The sequence below is a fragment of the Erythrolamprus reginae genome, chromosome 1 (genome assembly GCF_031021105.1).
Source record: "Erythrolamprus reginae isolate rEryReg1 chromosome 1, rEryReg1.hap1, whole genome shotgun sequence".
Taxonomy (NCBI): domain Eukaryota; kingdom Metazoa; phylum Chordata; class Lepidosauria; order Squamata; family Dipsadidae; genus Erythrolamprus; species Erythrolamprus reginae.
Genome location: NC_091950.1, coordinates 192,315,680 through 192,335,949, shown reverse-complemented (window position 1 = coordinate 192,335,949; position 20,270 = coordinate 192,315,680). Strand labels below are relative to the sequence as shown.

At 39.4% G+C, this 20,270-nt stretch overlaps 1 protein-coding gene across 1 annotated transcript in view; it reads left to right on the top strand.

Annotated features, from left to right (window-relative positions):
- The window catches only part of LOC139169226 (acetylcholine receptor subunit alpha-like), a 29,778-nt gene extending 18,412 nt beyond the window's left edge, over window positions 1–11,366 (top strand). The window contains exon 9 of the mRNA XM_070755151.1: window positions 11,235–11,366. Coding sequence (XP_070611252.1) covers window positions 11,235–11,366 — 132 coding nt within the window. The remainder of the gene's footprint in view (window positions 1–11,234) is intronic.
- Window positions 11,367–20,270: the final 8,904 nt, after the last annotated feature.

Genomic DNA, 20,270 nt, shown 5'->3' with positions numbered 1-20,270 from the left:
TGTGGATTTATCTACCACGTCTGCTGCAAGTTTGTTCCAAGGATCTACTATTCTTTCAGTGAAATAATATTTCCTCACGTTGCTTTTGATCTTTCCCCCAACTAACTTCAGATTGTGTCCCCTTGTTCTTGTGTTCACTTTCCTATTAAAAACACTTCCCTCCTGAACCTTATTTAACCCTTTAACATATTTAAATGTTTCGATCATGTCCCCCCTTTTCCTTCTGTCCTCCAGACTATACAGATTGAGTTCATTAAGTCTTTCCTGATACGTTTTATGCTTAAGACCTTCCACCATTCTTGTAGCCCGTCTTTGGACCCGTTCAATTTTGTCAATATCTTTTTGTAGGTGAGATCTCCAGAAATGAACACAGTACTCCAAATGTGGTCTCACCAGCGCTCTATATAAGGGGATCACAATCTCCCTCTTCCTGCTTGTTATACCTCTGGCTATGCAGCCAAGCATCCTACTTGCTTTTCCTACTGCCCGACCACACTGCTCACCCATTTTGAGACTGTCAGAAATCACTACCCCTAAATCCTTCTCTTCTGAAGTTTTTGCTAACACAGAACTGCCAATGCAATACTCAGATTGAGGATGCCTTTTCCCCGAGTGCATTATTTTATATTTGGAAACATTAAACTGCAGTTTCCATTGCTTTGACCATTTATCTAGTAAAGCTAAATCATTTACCATAATATCAACCAGGAATATCAACCCTATTGCACACTTTAGAGTCATCGGTAAATAGGCAAACCTTCCCTACCAAACCTTCCCCTATGTCACTCACAAACATATTAAAAAGAATAGGACCCAGAACAGAGCCTTGTGGCACACCGCTTGTAACCTGTCTCTGCTCAGAATATTCGCCATTAACAATAACTCTCTGATGTCTATGCTTCAGCCAGCTTGAAATCCACTGAACTATCCAGGGATTAAGTCCAATCTTCACTAATTTATCTATCAGCCCTTTATGTGGAACCGTATCAAAGGCTTTGCTGAAGTCCAGATAGGCAATATCCACCGCACCACCTTGATCCAACACCTTTGTGACATAGTCAAAGAAATCAATGAGATTAGTCTGACATGATTTGCCTTCAGTAAAGCCATGCTGATTTGGGTCCAATAAGTTATTGTTTTTTGGGTGCTGATTTATCCTCTTTTTGAGTGGAGTCTCCATCATTTTAACTATAACTGATGTCAAGCTAACTGGCCTGTAGTTACCAGCTTCTTCTCTACTGCCCTTCTTGTGGATAGGCACAACACTGGCCATTCCCCAATCCTCAGGAACATCTCCTGTTAACAGGGATTGGTTAAACAAATCAGTCAGGGGGGTAGCAATGACTGATCTGAGTTCTTTAAGAACTCTGGGGTGGATGCCATCTGGACCCATTGCCTTATTTATCTTTAATCGTTCAAGTTCTTCTAAGACATCAGCTTCTAAGATCACTGGAGCTGAATCCGTACAGCTGGAAGCAATGCTATATCCCTCTATAGTATTATTTTGTAAGGTGTCTTTTGAGAAAACTGAACAGAAGTAACTATTGAAATGGTCAGCGATCTCCTTATTCCCATCAATGCATGTATTATTCCCGGTACTAGGCTTCGTGATGCTGCAGTTTTTCTTCTTCCTATCACTAATATATCTGAAGAAGGTTTTATCCCCCTTCTTTACAGATTTGGCAATTTCTTCCTCTTTTGAGGCTTTAGCAGCATGTATTATCTGTTTCGCCTCCTTCTGTCTCATTTTATACACCTCTCTATCAGCTATACTTCCAGACTCTTTATACGTCCTATAGGCAGCCGTTTTTCATTGACTATAGCCCTTACATCATTGCTAAACCATAGCGGTTTCTTCTTCCTTTTACTTTTAGTTATTTGCCTTACATACAGTCCTGTGGCTTTTAAGATGGCCTTTTTAAATACAGTCCGCTGGGTGCTCGCTTCTGCCATTTTATCCCTCCCCTTTAATTCATTATTTAAATATTCCCCCATTGCATTAAAATTTGTTTTTCTGAAATCCAATACTTTGGTTGCAGTATAGGATTGCTCACAATCAGTTTTTACATCAAACCACAAACATAGATGGTCACTGCAACCTAAATTTTCTCCCACCTTGACCTCTGAAACCCAATTCCCATTCGTAAAAACTAAATCTAGAATATTCTCCCCTCTAGTTGGTGTCTTAATTAGCTGTGCAAGAGCTGCTCCTGTAAAGGCCTCTACTATATTCTTACTTTTGCATGTAAGGGCACTGGGGATATTCCAGTCAACATCAGGCATGTTGAAATCACCCATAACCACAATATCTCCCTTAACTGCCATTAGGGTAATTTCATCCACCATCTTGTTGTCATATTCCTCAGATTGCCCTGGAGGCCTATAGATCACCCCAATTCTAATGACAGAACCTTCTTTATTTTGCATGCAAATCCAGAGAGTCTCCAGATTTTGACATGTATTTTGAATTAGTGTTGTTTTTAGACTTTCTTTAACATAAATGGCTAATCCACCTCCCCTTCTCTCTATTCTATCCTTCCTATACAGTGTATATCCTGGTATGGATATTTCCCATTCATTAGAATCCTTAAACCATGTCTCAGTTATGACAACCAGATCCAAATTATCTCTAGATATTATGGCCATTAACTCACAGAGCTTGTTGCTCAAGCTTCGAGCATTCGTGCACATTACCCGAAGAACATTGTTTTCATTATTAGTTTGCCCCTTATCATCAACAACTACATCTATTTTATTTGCAGCTCCTTTTTCATATGCTTCCAAAAACTGGTTTATCCTCATTGGTCGGGGACAGAAATCACCCACATCAGTTACATCTCTGTCCCCTTTACCTAGTTTAAATGCCTGTCCAAAAAAGTTCTGAATTCCTCACCAAGCACCCGGGTACCTCTGTATGATGGATGCAAATCATCCCTCTTAAACAACTCCCTATTAGACCACCTACTGATATGATGACTTACATAGCCAAAACCTTCAGCTTTACACCACTGCCTTAACCACACATTAAACTCTCTGATACACGTTGTTTTATCCTCTTGGCCCCAAACTGGTAACACCTCTGAGAAAGTCACTGAATCAGTTATTTTACCCAGCTCCACACTTAGACATTGAAAATCTCTTTTTACTACATTAACATTTCTCTGGGACAATAGTACAAAAGGTGACGACATGACCCTGGGACACTGCAATTGCCATAAATATGAGTCACCAGAGTTTCGATCAGGTGACCATGGGGATGCTGCAATGGCTGTAAGTGTTAAAAATAATTATAAGTGACATTTTTTCAGTGCCGTTGTATCTTTGAATGGTCACTAAATGAACAGCCATAAATCGAAAGACTACCTACCCAGCTTCATCAGTTGATAACTATGCCATATGGAAAATTGCAACTTGATAAGGAGAACATGGTAAAGAACATGAAGAAAATGAAGAAAATAATAAAAAGGTCTTTTATATTTATGAAATTAAGAGAAAGAAAGAGAAACAGCTATATGATGGAGATCAAATCTTGTGTAAGGATGTTGATAAATACATATGATATAAACAAATGGATTAAAACACACATCAGACGTTATGAATGGAGGTCATCTGGATAGTTATGGGTGTGTATCAAATAAGAAATCCATAAACTGGTGAAAGTTGCCTGTTATACAATGGAAAAAGCAGAGGTATTTTTCAATATTTGAAAAAAAAAACCATTGTGACACTTTCTCAATGAATTAAAATAATAAGAAAAATATGACATTAAGTAACACAGACAAATGAATAGGAACAAGATGACAGAATAAATAAAAGTAATCGGATTACTTACAGATCCAAGAATTTTGGCGAATATCTGCTTTTAAAATATGTTTTTATTTAAAAATAAATGTATTCATATTCAACATATTATTATCCATCTTATACACATAATTAAAATATTCCTTTCAGCATTCCAACACTTCAGCTTCATTCTAATTTTTTTTTTGAAGTGCAGGGGGAAGAGGGTAAATTAGGAGCCTCCAGCAGAGTAAATGAACTTAAAAATGAAAGAGATAAAATCATTCAGGATGAAAAAGAATTGAGAGGATGCTGGAAGGAGCATATGTTGAACAGTGGCATTGACTTTTATAAATGTTACTGCCTAAAATGAAAACAAGAGGACAGGAAAAATCAAGAAAGTTGTAATCCTCAAAAAGCAAAGCATTGTGTATTGTGCACTGTTTTTCAACCACTGGTTGGTTATGCCGCGAAGAAGGGAACTCAGCTGAGGGCACGAAGAGCAAAAAGTTGCAAGACTGGAAGCTGAGCTGAGCTTCCTTCTTCACGCCTTCCTTCTTTGCGCCTTCCTTCTTCACGGCAGGTGAGGTTTGGGGACCGGCAGGAAGGCACTGGCAGCGGGAGTGGGAGGGCGCCGGCAGCAGTGGCACTGGGCAGTAGCCATGGGCCTGTGGTTGCGAGCGGGAGCTCCAGGGCAGAGGCACCAGCAGCCGCAGTGCCCCACCCGGCTGGAGCTTCCCTGGCAGCGGCAGCAGATGAGCTTTGAGGCCTGGTCGGAGGGTGCCGGCAGCAGCAGCACTGGACAGTAACCTCGGGACGGCGACTGTGAGCGGGAGCTCCAGGGCGGAGGCACCGACAGCGGCAGCTGGATGTGTTGCTGGATGCCATACATGCTGGCACTGTGCTGTGCATGGGAGCGCAGCTGACACTGGCCTGCTGGCTGGGCTGGAACGGAGGTGCCCATGCCCAGCACAGCACCAGCATGTATGGCATCCAGCAACACGTCCAGCTGCCATTGTCGGTGCCTCCGCCCTGGAGTTTCCGCTTGCAGCCGACCACCCTGCCGCCGTCCTGCGGCTACTGCCTGATGCCGCTGTTGCCAGCATGGAGTATGAGAGAGAAAGAGAGATAGCAAGAGAGAGAGAGAAAGAGAGAGAGCCAGAGAAAGAGCGAGTGAGAGAGAAAGAGAGGGGGAGAGAGAAAGAGAGAGAGAAAGAGAGAGAAAGAAAGCAAGAGAGAGAGAGAGAAAGCAAGAGAGAGAGAGAGAGGGAGAGAGAGAAAGAAAGAAAGAGAGAGAAAGAAAGAGAGAGAGAGAAAGAGAGAGAGAAAGAAAGAAATAGAAAGAGAGAGAGAAAGAAAGAGAAAGAGAGAAAGAAAGCAAGAGAGAAAGAGAGGAGGAGAGGAAGGGAGAGAGAGAAATGAGAGAAAAAAGGGGAGAAAAAAGAGAAATGAGAAAATGAATGAGGCAGAGAATGAGAGGAATGAGAGAATGAGAGAGAGAAACAAAGGAGAGAGAGAAGTGACTCTTGATTTAAAGCATATGATAAAAAGCACCCAAAAAATAAGAGAGAGAAAAATGGAAATGGTTCAAGAGTGTGTATACACACACACACACACACACACACACATACACACACACACACAAGGGGGGAGAGACAGGGATGGAAAAAGAGAGGAGAGTGTCTTAGAGTGTCATTTTGTGTCATTTTGTTTGGTGGTGTGCCCCAGGATTTTATAAATGTAAAAAATTTGCTGTGGCTCAAAAAAGATCGAAAATCATTGGTATAGAGAATAGGAATACAGAGCAATGTTGTATATTGTATTAAATTAAATGTGAATGTCATATTTAAATTCAGTTAGGAACATGTAAAACTCACTGGTCCAGAACAATCTGATTTTAGTTAGGGAAATGTATTTTTGGATAGTGCCAAATTGCATGGTCTGAAGTAGGTTCAGCACAATTCAGAAGAGAAACAGAAAATTCTGGGATCACAAACTTGTGGGATTCCTGGTGAGTTTTGCACAATTTCTTGAATCTTGATGAAAGAATAATTGGCAAGAATAGAAAGGAAGTTACAGTATTATGAATAGTGTTGATGCACACCAGAGTTAATTATATTTCTTTCCTCCTTTCTTAACTGTTCTCTTTAATTTCCTGTGCATTTTATTTGTTTCTTTCTTCCAACACTTTGAATAAAATGGCTGATTCTGTACAGAATTCAACCCTTTCCTGGGTGACTTGGCTGGATGGGTTTTAGAAGGTTTTTTGGCCTTATCTATTATGGGCATCACTCATGGGCATGGCTGGGGCTGAGGCTTCAGCAAGGGATTATTTGGAATGCTGAGAATATGTCACAGGCCCTCTCTTAAAAAGGCTGCAACAAAGGGGATGACCAGATAGAAAACCCCCATTTACTAGAAGGGCAATTCTTCCCTCCAAGGATTTGATTTCCTCATCCTGTGGACAGATGGGCATATTTCCAAACAAAGTGCTGGATTCCACCTGGCCATCCACTGTTTTGTTCTTCCAGGAAAGTCTTATGTTGTGGTTCTCAACCTTTCTAACACCACGACCAATGTTCCCTCTAATTTTTTTCCGGTGTGGGCGGAAAAGTATAGTGTCTGAGCGGCAGTCCCTTTGGGACTGGGCGACATAGAAGTATAAATAAATAAATAAATAAATAAATAAATAAATAAATAAATGAATGAATGAATGAATGAATGAATGAATGAATGAATAAATAAATAAATAAATAAATCCCTTCTTTTTTATTAAAAGAAATTAATAATAAAACAAAACCAAAATCTATTACTATTATTACTATCTTCTCTTTTTCCATCCCTGTCTCCTCCCCCCTTGTGTGTGTGTGTATGTGTGTGTGTGTGAACTCTTGAACCATTTCCAATAACAGGTGAGCTATTGGAAATGGTTCAAGAGTTCACACACACACACAAACGGCTGGGTTTTTTCCCCTCTGTTATTATTTGGGTGATTTTTACCATATGCTTTAAATCAAGAGTCATTTCTCTCTCTTTCTCTGTCCCCTCTTGCTCTCGCTCTCTCTCTCTTGCTTTCTTTCTGTCCCACTCTTTCTTTCTTTCTATCTTTCTTTCTTTCTTTCTTTCTCTCTCTTGCTATCTCTCTCTCCACCCCTTTCGCTCTCTCTCTCTTTCTCACTTACTTTCTCTCCCCCACTCTCTCTCTCTGTCAGCGAGGGGGCTGCGAGAGCACTTTCTCCGAGCGCTTTGGGAATGCCTGCCCTGCCTCTACTGCAGCCCCCTTACTGAAAGGTCCGGGACGAAAGCGCTCCCAGCGAAGGTGCTGCGAGAGGGGCAGGGTGGGCATTCCCGAAGCCCGTGGAGAAAACCCTCTCTTGCAGCCCCCTGGCTGGGAGCGCGGATGAGGAGAAGAAGCTGCAGAGTCGCGCCCTAAGGCAGGTGGCGGTGGAGGAAGAGAGGGGGCGGATTGGGCGGGCAGGGGCTGGGCCAAGAGGCCAGGGGCGCGAGGGGGCCGGAGGCACTGTGGGGAGGCAGGGGAGGCCACGGCTCCCTTTCTTTCTACTGCCGGCGCCTCCCCCTGCCCTCCCCCATGGGCTGGCAGGGGGATGGGGAGCGCGTGCCCGTGGAAAAGGGTGCGTGGAGGGTATTTTGGGGTGCACGCGTGCCCACACGCACAGCTTACAGGGAACGCTGACCACGACCCCTTAATACAGTTCCTCATGTTGTGGTGACCCCCAACCATAGGTCTAGTGCCATTGCACCAACCTATCTTTCCATTTAGATTTAAAACACTCTAAATAAAACATCATAATTCAACGGGGCAGGGTGACAACAAGGTTTATTATTCCCCAAATAACCAAAAGATTAAAAAGTTGTTGCTACAATAAACTTTTGTCTTCTCTTTCCAGCTCAGTGTTTCCGTTAGCCACCTAGACAAATGTTACTGCGTAGTATTTGGCTCCCTCATCTGGCCAAAAAAATGTAATACAGTAATAGACTTGGAAGCAAACTATACAGCTTGTTGTAATAAATGGAAAGTAAATATGTTCTGGAACAAATAGAGCTCCTATCTGGTGACTGGCCCTTTCCAAATCATTTATGTTTCTGTCTGTAAGATGAATTGTGTGTTTGCAATTCACTTTCCAATAACAACTAAATCTTGCTTTGTTTTATTTTTGTTTTGCAATATGGTCAGTGCTCATTGTCTCTATTTGACCAAATCACCTCAACATATTTTTCTTTTATTAAACATTTTTAAGAGTGAGCAAGCAAAATTAAAAAAGGAAAAAAATCACAATACAGTGATTGGTCACAAGAATTTTTTGGGTATAAATTTTTTCTTTATTTTTCTTCCAACATACAATAAAACAACATGAGCAATAAAAAACACAGAATCAATGCTTAAAATAATAATTAATTATATTTCTTTGATACGTTAAAATTAACTACACATGAAATATATTTCATCTACAGATAACAATATTATGAAATCTAGTCCCTTATATTCCCTTTTTCTATTGATAATAAAACATAAACATCTTAACATCTTAATTCAATATCTAATTTAATCCTTTCATCTCTGTGTTGACTCCTTATCCAATGCTGCCACCAATCCTTATTTCGTCATCTGGGTCTTTAATAGATTAAAATTAAATCATCATGTATTTCTTCAAAAGTAATTAAAAGAAAATACTTCTCAATTATTTTTAGTTTCCAACCATTCATAAAACTTTCCCCAGATCTTATAGTAATCACACCCCTCTTTACCTTTAAGTTTTAAAGTAAGCCTATTCATTTCAGCACAATCTAAAATCTTACGTAATATTTCTCTTTCGTCTGGAATTTTATTCAGCTTCCAATTTTGTGCATATGCTATTCTAGCTGCTGTTAAAATATGTATAATCAAATATATTTCTTCTTTATTAAAATTTTCTGGTAAAATACCTAATAAGGATATTTCTGGGTGACATTGACATTTTATAATTTCTTTCCCAAATTTATTGCCATTTATCTATATCTATTGAATATCCTATACAGTGATCCCCCGAGTTTCGCGATCTCGATCTTTGCGAAACGCTATATTGCGATTTTTCCACCCGATGACGTCACTCCCTTCCTTTCTCATCTTTCTTTCTCTCTCTCTTTCTCTATCTTGCTTCTTCCTCTCTCACACTCTCTTCCTCCCTCTCTCATCTCTTTCTTTCCTTCTTTCTCTTTCTCTATCTCTCCCCCTCTTGCTCTCGAGCGGCGGGCGGCACCCAGGGAAGGTTCCTTCGGCCGCCCACCAGCTGATCTGCTCGGCAGTGCAGTAGCAGCGAGGAGCCGAAGATGGGGTTTCCCCTTTGCGTGGGCAACGGGGAAACCCCATCTTCGGCTCCTCGCTGCTACTGCGCTGCCGAGCAGATCAGCTGGTGGGCGGCCGAAGGAACCTTCCCTGGGTCTTCAACTCCCAGAGCGGCGGACAAGCGGCGGCCGGACAAGCGGAAAAGCGGCAGACAAGCGGCGGCCGGACAAGCAGACAAGCGGCCGGACAAGCGGAAAAGCAGCGGACAAGCGGCGGGTGGAAAAGCGGCGGGCGGACAAGCGGACAAGCGGCGGACAAGCGGAAAAGCGGCGGACAAGCGGCGGGCGGAAAAGCGGCGGGCGGACAAGCGGAAAAGCGGCGGACAAGCGGAAAAGCGGCGGACAAGCGGGCAGGCAGGCGGCTCCTCAGCTGCTGGGTCTTCCCAGGTGCGGAAGTAAAAACACCATCTGCGCATGCGCGGCCATGGAAAAAGGGGCACGCATGCGCAGATGGTGTTTTTACTTCCGCACCACTGCATCCCGAAAAATCGATTATCGCGAGGGGTCTTGGAATGGAACCCTCGCGATAATCGGGGGATCACTGTATTCTTCATCCACTTTATCATTGTATCTTTAACTTGTTCAAATTCTAAAACAATTTGCCCATCTGAGCCAAATAAAATTTCATCTAGTTTAGTTTTTTCAATATTTATACCTTCTTCTTTATTATCTTCATTATATCTTGCCTGCAATTGTATATCTTGCCTGCAATTACATATACCAATCAAGGTTTATACCTTGTTTTTCTAATTCTGTCATTGTTTTCAACTGTTTTGACTGTCCTATTAAATCTTTATATCTTGAAATTTTATTCCACTGTAGTTTACTGGGGTGTATCTGAGCTTCCAAAGGTGCAGTCCAGTAAGGTACTCTAGAATAAAGTTTGTTTTTAATTTTTTCCCAGGTTTCAATTAAAGAATTTCTAATGGTATGTCTTTGAAAGTACCTATATATAGTCTGTTTTCCATACCATATGTTGTGGTTAGCTCTGGCCCAGCTCCTGCCCCAAGGACTGTGGATGTGGGGGAGACATCCACATGCTGCAGGCCTGTTTTGCCCCTGGTGGAATCTGATGATGAAGGCTCCTCTGACCAAGAAGACATGAGTGACAGGGAGGAGGAGAGTGTGGCAGACAGCTCAGAAGGAGATCAATTATCTAGCTCCTCCTTGGATTCAGAACAAGAGTTAATGATACAGCCACGCATGCGGAGAGCGATGCATAGGCAGCAACAACTGAGAGATTATTATCAAAGAAAATGAGGCCACCTGTGGTTGGGTGGGGCTCTGGTCATTAGTGAGGCTGCTATAAAGAGCAGGCTGTAGGTTTGGCCATTGTGGAGGATTATCTGATCGTTATGTTTCATGACTGCTTTCCTGACTTTGACTTTTTGTGTGCTGATTTCCCCCCGCTTTGAACCTAAACCAGAGCAAAGTGTGTTTCACTTTGTGAAAGAAGGACTTCGAATTGCCTCACAGCTACAAGCTAAGTATCACAGGACTGATAAGGGACTTGTATAAATTACCAGTTTGTTTGGAGACCAGTGCTCTTTGCTATAACAAAAGAGGGCTTAGTTTAAGTGAATTTTCATTATAAAGAACATTGTTTTGAATTTTCAAACGTGTGTGTGTCTGAAATTTGTACCTGTGAATTTTTGGGAGGATTCTACCAGAGAGCCCAAGAGAACACCATACAAATGAATTGAGGAATCCGTATAGTTGGTGCTCATTATATCTTTATTGAGAAATTAACCATAAAACCCAAAACATGTTACATTTATTTAACGGTATGAGGATGGAACGTATTTCTTTTGTACTGGTCACTTACCTTTTGTATTTAGCTCATTTTGATTTTATGATAATATTACTTTCAATTCCTCATATTTATTGTTTATTGTGATTTCACTTATTAAGTCAATCTCAGTTGTTTTTCTTACATTCTAAGTCACAGCCTTCCATATGTCATGGTTATTATAGATATTGACTTTCATTGCCTATCATATTCGTCAATCAAAAGAAGATAGATTTTGAAGAGAAAAATCTGTTTTAAATAACTCCTGGCTTTTAATGAAAATTATAATTTCTTTGCTTTACATTTCTTTTCTAACCGTCAGGCTGTAGAAGAATGGAAGTTTGTTGCAATGGTGATGGACCATCTTCTCCTTGGCATCTTCATGTTAGTTTGCATCACTGGAACCCTTGTTGTTTTTGCTGGTCGACTCCTTGAATTAAGCCAGCAAGATTGAAATCAGGACATTTGGTGAGAGAGCATGGTTTGTCCTTGAGTAAGTGAACTTCAAGAAATTTAGAGAAGGAAACTTTCTTAGCCCCCCTCTGTCCAGTATCTCCCAATATCCCTCTTCAGGAGGATCTCTCAATTGTTCCAAATGTTTTCATATATAGTTCAGCAGCAAAATAAAGTGCAAACTTCCTTCTGTGAAAATCCCAATATCAACAAATGGTAAGATCCAAAACCATGTCTTAATTCATGCATTTTAAGGAAAATCCATATGCCCTCCTTCTGATATTTCAAAATATCAATCAGTATGAATACATATGTAAGGATAATATAGACATGTTTTAAGCTGCAAATTGTTTACAGCAGTTTGTATTAAGAGGGGTTCAATATGCTGTCTTTTAGAATTCCCACAATACTAATAATCTGAAGCCTTGTGTAAAACTTGACATTCACTCTTGGGATCTAAGATTTCTGCTTCTGCATATTATAATCACAAAAAGTAAGAGATTTTGTTAATAAAATCACTGGGCTGAGAGTTAAACCCTTGTTCTGTTCTAGATATTTAAGAAAGTATCTAACAAGGCTTTAGAGCAGTGTTGGCAAACTTTTTTGGCAAAGACTGTGTGTCTAGTCACACCAGTTCTACTGAATTCAATAGGATTTACTTCCTCATATAAATATAGGACAGTAACCTTGCAGAACTGATTTCACTCATGCCAATATACAAAATGACACAAACTGTTGTTACAAAAATATTTGTGAATATGGATTTAAGTATCATCTATGTTTCTAAATATCTAGCTAACATTTTCTAATTCTACATAAAAAATATTCTATGAAATAAAAATAAAATGTTAAACTCATTTGGCGGGGATAAATGATCATCGTCTCTATTCAAGTCTTCAGATTATCTGGTTACACTGGTCTTCTATTGTTCCAATGAAATTTCAGTAATAAATGTCGAAGTAATGATTTAAAGGAGGAAAATGATATTGCCCGGTTTGTAATTCATAATCTAAACATGAATGTCAGACAGAGGGGAGAGAGAGAGAGAGAGAGAGAGAGAGAGAGAGAGAGAGACAAACTGGAACAAAACAAAGTTGTCTTCGCACTGAAGCATCATGTGACTAAGCCTTAAATAGTCTACAGATCTATTCATGAAGAGATCTCCTCTTGCTTAGCCACTCCTGCCTTCTAGCAGCCCTGGGTGCCCTAGCATCAAGAAGAGACTTCTCCTCTTCTCCTAAATCTCTCATGTGCACTTTGGGAGATGCAGAAGGTCTTGGTTGGCTTGCAGCTTCTGACACCAAATCCACTCCGACCTCCTTGTTATTGGACTTGGGTGCTATGGTACCTATGGTACCGTGCCACAACCATCTCTCGATACCTGCAATACATGACCAGCTGTGTGGGACACAGATGGGCCACAACAATTCTATTCTATTCTCTATAGGCCAGTTTCACACAGTCCATTGAAGTTGGGGTTTCTAACGTGGTGCCCATGAGTCCAATGAACACATAGACACACTCTCAGTTCTATAAATAGAGAAACTGAGGTTGAAATTCCTTCTGTGAGTTCATCATCCAAACACATTCTTCCAATGCTGAAGTTTTACCTTCACTGCTGCCAGCACTCTGTCTGATGCCGTGAAACAGGAAATATCTTATCCTAGAGGAATTCTTGCAATGCAGATCAACTGTCATGAGCAACTCTTCAAAATGGCCACGAACACATTTGGGGAGATCCAGTTACAGTCTCCGTTAACTAGTAACCCACCAGATTTCACGGGCAACTCAGAAATGGTTTCCAAATGGAAACAAAACTTTATAATTTCTCTTTAATTAGGACAGTGAGTGTTGCCATCTCTTGCCAATGCCATTGCATTTACTGCCCATTCTTCCATTGTGGGAATCACCACGTCATTCCATCTTTCAACATATATATTCCAAATGTTCATTTGAGCTCTTTACCCAAAATTTACCAGTTCTTGACCTAGAAGAAAACTGTATTGGCATGAGATTTGCAGTGCCTGATGCTGACCTCTATCGAGGCATTGTTGTGTTTTGTCACTAAATAGTGTCTTTATTTCCTGGCATGATGGCTCAGCAGTTAAGAAGCTGAGTTTGTCAGCTGGAAGGTTTGACAACGAAATCTGAGCACCACATAACAGGGGAATCCTGTTCTTGCACCAGCTTCTCCCACCTTAGCAGTTTGAAAGCATGCAAATGTGAGTAGATAAATAGGCACTTCTTAGGAGGGGAAGTACAGTGTTCCGTGTTTCGCCACATGCTCTTCGCTGCAGTGTAATGTCATGCTGGCTACATGACTCCGGAAATGCCTTCAGCCAGTGCTGTCTCCCTTGGCTAAGAAACAGAGATGAACACCGCCCCCAGAGTGTCACTAGACACTACAGGATAAGGGAAATCTTGACCTTTATTTCCAGTATACATGGCAAGTTAAAGAAAGAGATTGGTCAATTCCTCAGCTATGTTCCTGCCCCTTCCAACAGGCATCAACAGATCAATCAGTCATTCTTTTTAATGTGGGAGGAGTCTGGGAGAAGTTGAGTTTTAGTAGATGGCTAGATTGAAAGGGTCATTCAAACTAAGAAAAACCTTCACTGGCCACCACAGAGAAGAAAGGAAGAGAGAGAAAGAGAGAATAAGAGTGTGAGAGAGAGCAACAGACAGAGCAAGAGAGAGAGAAAATGAGAAAGAGAGAGAGAGAACAAGAGAGAGAAAGTGTGAGAGAGAGAAAGAAAGAGAGAGAGAAAGAAAACAAGAGAGAAAGCAAGAGAGAGAGAGAAAGAAAGAAAACCAGAGAAAGAGAATAAGAGAGAGAGAGAGAGAGCAACAGACAGAGTGAGATAGAAAGGAGAGTGGGAGACAGAAAGTGAGAAAAAGAGAGAGAGAGAGCAAGAGGGGGAGAGAGAAAGAAAGCAAAAGAGAGAGAGAAGAGAGAAGGAAGAGAGAGAGCAAGACCGAGAGAGAGAGAGGAGAGAGGAAGGAAGAGAGTGAGAGAAAGTGAGAGAGAGGAAGAAAGCAAGAGAGAGAGAAGAGTGGAAGGAAGAGAGAGAGAAATAATAGAAAAAAGGGGAGAAAAAAAGAGAAATGAGAAAATGATTGAGGCAGTGAATGACAGAAAAGAGAGAGAAACAGAGAGAGAGGTGACTATTGATTTAAAGCATATGGTAAAAGCACTTAAATAATAACAGAGAAAAAAAAACCCCAGCCCTCACCTGTTTTTATTAATAGTTATGTTTTTTATTTTGCTGGTTGTTTTAGTTTTAATAGTAATAGATTTTGGTTTTGTTTTATTATTAATTTCTTTTAATAAAAAAGAAGTGATTTATCTATCTATCTATCTATTATTTATTTATCTATTTATTTATTTATTTATTTATTTATACTTCTATGCCGCCCAGTCCCAAGGGGACTGCCGCTCAGACACTATACTTTTCCGCCCACACCGAAAAAAACTATCAAACGTCTTTGAAATCAAACTGTCCACTTAGGAAGCAACATTGATTGACAATCAATTTCACATGCTGTTGTGCACATTCAACTTTGTACAGAACAAAGTATTCAATGAGAATATTTCATTCATTCAGATCTAGGATGTGTTCTTTGAGTGTTCCCTTTATTTTTTTGATCAGTGTATATATATATGTATGTATGTATGTGTGTACGTGTATATGTATATTATATGTATATGTATATACATAAATACATGCACACACACACATATATATACACTGTGTGCACACACACACACACACACAGGATATGCAACTTAGACAAAAACTGTTCTGAGTCTAAGCTTGTCAAAAATAGATTGTTCCTGTTGGCTTGTCAAAAATAGACTGTACCCCCTTCCAGTTGGCATCCTGGCTTTCAGCTGCCTATCCGCATAAGCAGGTGTTGTGAAACAATAGCTCTGTGGTCCTATTTCCAAGCACCCTTGTTTTTTAAAAAAGTTTTACTTCAACTAGTATCTTGAACATATTGGATGCCCAAGTGTTTATTTCAAAGAGGAAAAGTGATGGAGACCCACTGCTTATTCATCTTTCTACTCTTTGGAGCAGGTAAATCATTTCAATTAGTTGCATAATTTTAGTCTAACTTCATTGGCACAGCAGTTCCTATGGAAAGAGCAGACAGGGAGGGGAAAAAACATTCCTAGAGAATTGTGCATGCTTGTGTGTATTTGAATGAGCACAGGTCAACATTTATTTTCCCTTTACTGTGTTATAATCTTAGTGATTCATACCGAATAGATAAATAATAGATAAAAGGAACGAGGAGAATCTTATTTTTGTCTGCCTTATATAGACCTTAATTATGCCCCAAATTTTCAGGGACACATATAGATTGTATGAGGGAAGAAACCCATTTTTTCTCTCTTTGTTTTCCTTTTGACTGTACCTGCCCCTCTCCTTTTACCTGTGACCCACAGGGATTCCATTCATTCTGCCTGGAAACAACCTGATATTATAATTCCAACAATAGAATTTGGGATTTTAGCCACCCTGAGTCTTACGGGATTGGGCGGCATAAAAGTGCAATAAGTAAATAAATTGTAAACTTGCTTCACTTTTGAAGACATCATGGACATTGTTTGATACCTTCCATTCCATTTACTTCAATAAAAGTATTTCTTCTATGGGAATTTTAGATTTGTTCTTTTTTTAATTGACAGTCAAAGTTTTCTTTGTACCCTCCCCACCTAATTTGCAGGGAATCCTTCCTTTGTCACCAGATTGCATTATTTATTATTATTATTTATTATTTATTAGATTTGTATGCTGCCCCTCTCTGGAGACTTGCAGCATGCTGTTCAAGAGATCACCGATCTATTAAAGAGATTTTTCAAAGAGCCGGAGCCTGGAATTTGAATCCAGTGTATCTTAGAGAGATGACCAGCCTTACTTAAAGCTGTATTTTTTTCAGTGGTAGCTATAATTTCTCTATAGCTTGATATTTCCAAGCAATTTACACTGGATCAATCTAATAGTTTTATTTCTACTTGGTTGCTTTTATATTTCTTAAATGTTTTACAGACGTTTTTATTGATACTTAAACAGGGCAAGTATTTCTTTTTCTAGGTAAAGCATTCCAATCCTATAGTCAGAGGAATCTGAAGCAGAGAAATCTTAAAAAAGGAAAAGGAAAAAGGAAGAGTGGTATTCCCATCTCTCTTTTGCACAGTATTTGTTCTATCTACTTTCTTTCCCTTGATAAAAGTGAAGATGAAAAAGAATAGCAGGAGATTTGGAAAACCAGATTTCTCCTTTTTGTGCTTCCCAGAGTGTAGGATGGCAGCTTATTCTCCTATTATTCCAATGCAAATTTTGTTTCAGTCACCAACCCTAAAAACTAAAAAGTAAAAAGATGTGCCCAATAATAATCAATAATCATGTAACATGTTATGAGTCTTCTGATGCTTATATTTTTTCTTTTGACGAACCTCTTTTGAACGCAATTTGAACTCATAAGTTTGCAAGTCTCAAATTGAGCTCATCATGTTGATCAGATAAAAGGTAGCTGAAGTAAAATGCACAAGTACAAGCATGATATTTCAAAAAAGAAGATATATATTCTGAATAAACACTATGGTCATTTCCTGTAGGGAATATTAATATTTTTCTAATTGAGTCATTCTATCCCCTGGACACAGTGAATTTATTTAAAAACCTTACTGGCATTTTGATAAAAGTCATTGCTTCCTCTATGTTCTTTAAAGTAGCAGACACACCCATTAGTATGATTTCCTTTTTAGATTTGATTCACTGATTTGGATAAGCTGTTTTTTATCAGCCAAAATGATTATGATGTATTCGGCTGTCAAGGGTTAAACAAACCATTACTGTACATAATGTGTGAGCCCAGAAAAGTACCGGTACCTTCATTTAAAATCACATAAGCACCTATAAATGATGGATCTCTTCATGAATTTAGTTTATGCAAAAGAATGCACACAAAGAAACATTAAACATTCATTAAGGAAGATATAAATTTCACTGCAACTTTATACATAATTAACAGATAATAATCCCCACTGAAAAATTGACCTGTCTATATAAAAATCGTATAGATTTGGGGCACATAGTTATGATGTTGCTCTCATCCACTATTCCTTAAGTACAAAGTGAAATAGTTGTTTTTGTTTTAAAAAAATATGGATGGAGAAGACCTTAGTGTTCCCTGAACTTGGTTGTTTGCTTGAAGTTGTTTCATTATCAAATTAGGTGACATCATCAGTACTAGAAGGGAATGGGGTTTGGTCTCTGTTTATATACAATAGCTTGCCCTGCCTATGTTGGTTTGGGTGTCAATCATTCAACTTTTATTATAGTCATAGACCAGCCTTGGTGAAGATGTAGTTTTCTCCTCGGTAATTCCTTGATAAGGGTGCCATTTTCTGCTTCATTGAAAAATTGATTTGTTTAGTATGCTTGAAATCTTTTAAATAATTAGAATATAGAATTTGTTGGGTTTATAAAAACTTTAATAAAAAATGCATTGAGAAAATGCCAGATTCAAATATTCAGGCAAGGTTCAGTAAATCTGGGATCAGCAGAAATCCTTTACCTTATGAAATATCATTTTCTGACAGGAAGTGTACTGGTTTTTTTTAAATCTGATGTTAATTTAATTATTTAATTGTAATGTTAAATTGTTGGGCTATTTCAAATATATATCAATATCAATACATGAACAATGTGGCCTCTGGCTATAATTCATTTTGATACAAACAGCAATAATAATAACAACAACAACGAGAACAGTTGTTACATTAATCAAACTTATATAAATCCTAGTGTTGATATAAATGTTTGTTTTAGAGCAATTCAATATTTCAACATTCCATTTTAATGCTAATTATATTAAGCGTATATAGTAATACCACAGAAACATAGAGAAACATAGAAGACTGACGGCAGAAAAAGACCTCATGATCCATCTAGTCTGCCCTTATACTATTTTCTGTATTTTATCTTAGGATGGATATATGTTTATCCCAGGCATGTTTAAATTCAGTTACTGTGGATTTATCAATACCATCTTTCAATCTCTAATCTTTCCATCTAATTATTATTTTTATTCTATTATATAAAAATTATATCTGCTAATATTCCCCCTTTTTCTTATTTCTATGTCTATTCTAGCTTCTAGTCAGGCCACCATTACTAATCCTAGTATGAACACTTTGTTTATATTAAGACATATTCCTTCATTATTTGGTTATTCAAAGATATAATATACCATTCTAGTACCAATCATTCTATTATTTAAACATATCTTATAATACTATATTTCAACCTCCAATGTTTCCATCTAACTATTGCTTTATATAAACGTGTATATTCTTATTTCTACCTCTATTCTAGTTTTTAATCAAGACATCATTATATTAGAAAAAGAGGGGGGGGGCAATTCCCAAATGCTTTAATTCCATATATGGGATATTTTCTTCAAATTCATTATTCTCTTTCAAATGTCTTTAATTTTCACCAAGTCCAGTTGCAAAGACTTCAACAATGTTATTGGGATTTCATCTCTCTCTATGGTATTCTCAATTGCTAGATAGCCGCTCATTTCAGCTCTGGGCTATCTTTTACTGTCTCATTTAAAATCTTATTTTACTTTTAAATTGTGCACAGTCCCCCAACTTCAGCACTTTACTTCCACACCGCTTAGTGCACAAACGTTTAGATCTTTTCACCCAGGCAAGCCAGAAACTCCTTTAGAGAAGCTGACCTATAGAGACCTATAATCCAGGTGCTGACCTATAGAGCAGTGTTTTTCAACCCATGAGACATGGTCAGATGTGCCGTGGGGAAATTAAACATGGGTTCCCAAACTACGGCCCACATGCCGGATACGGCCCACGGAGGTCATTTATCCGGCCCGCCGCCAGCCACCTCCATCCGTACATAGACATTCCCCTCATAATCCCTCCAGCTATCAGCGACAAGAAGAGTGGAGGCACAGGGAACGCTCACTGACCAATCAACTTCTAGGATTAATCCCAACCACTAGCAATGAACCAATAGCAGGCTGCCTCTCATCCACACCCAGGAAGGTCCCCCGCTCGGGCTGCGGTGCACTTGTCATTGTGTGGCCGTGGTGAGGAGTTGAAACTGCTACTCCTCCCCATGGTCCCAATTTCTAATCCTGGTCAGGACTGGAGGTAAATGTTGCCACCGCTAGATGAAGCCTCAGCCTCAGCTGGTTATGTCTATCCTGATGGTGTATATAGATATTTGAACTATATTATTAACTATATGTATAATATGTACTGTGTTAGAGTGCCATTTTGTGTCATTTTGGTTGGTGGTGTGCCCCAGGATTTTGTAAATGTAAAAAATGTGCTCAAAAAAGGTTGAAAATCACTGCTATAGAGAATAGAATTGTTGTGACCCGTCCACTTCTCATGCAGCTGGTCATGGATCCCGAGGATAGAAAGATGGTTGTGGTGCGGTACCATAGTCCCATGCACCTGGCACCTGAGTCCAATAGTGAGGAGGTCAGAGAGGATGTGGTGCCAGAGGCTGAAAGCCAACCAGGGCTTCTGTATTTCCCGAGGTTTTAAAAGGTATTTAACTTTTCTCCCCTTAGTTCCTTTCTTTTGTGTCTAGGATTTTTTTCTCTATGATTGTTCGCCACATTAAGAAATAGTTCTAAGAGCCTTTTTTCCTGGATTTTCACCTCTTTTTTTTTAAGGTTAGGGTCTAAATAAAAAAAGGAATCTTCTCACCCAGCTTCAGTCAGGTGACAGAAACACTGGCTTAAGATACGAAATCTGTGAACAGCTGAGCAGGACGTGGACCTCTCACAACAAGAACCTGATCTATTTCTATGGCCAAAATCTCTCACAAGGAAGGGACAACTCAAAAATAGAAAAGAA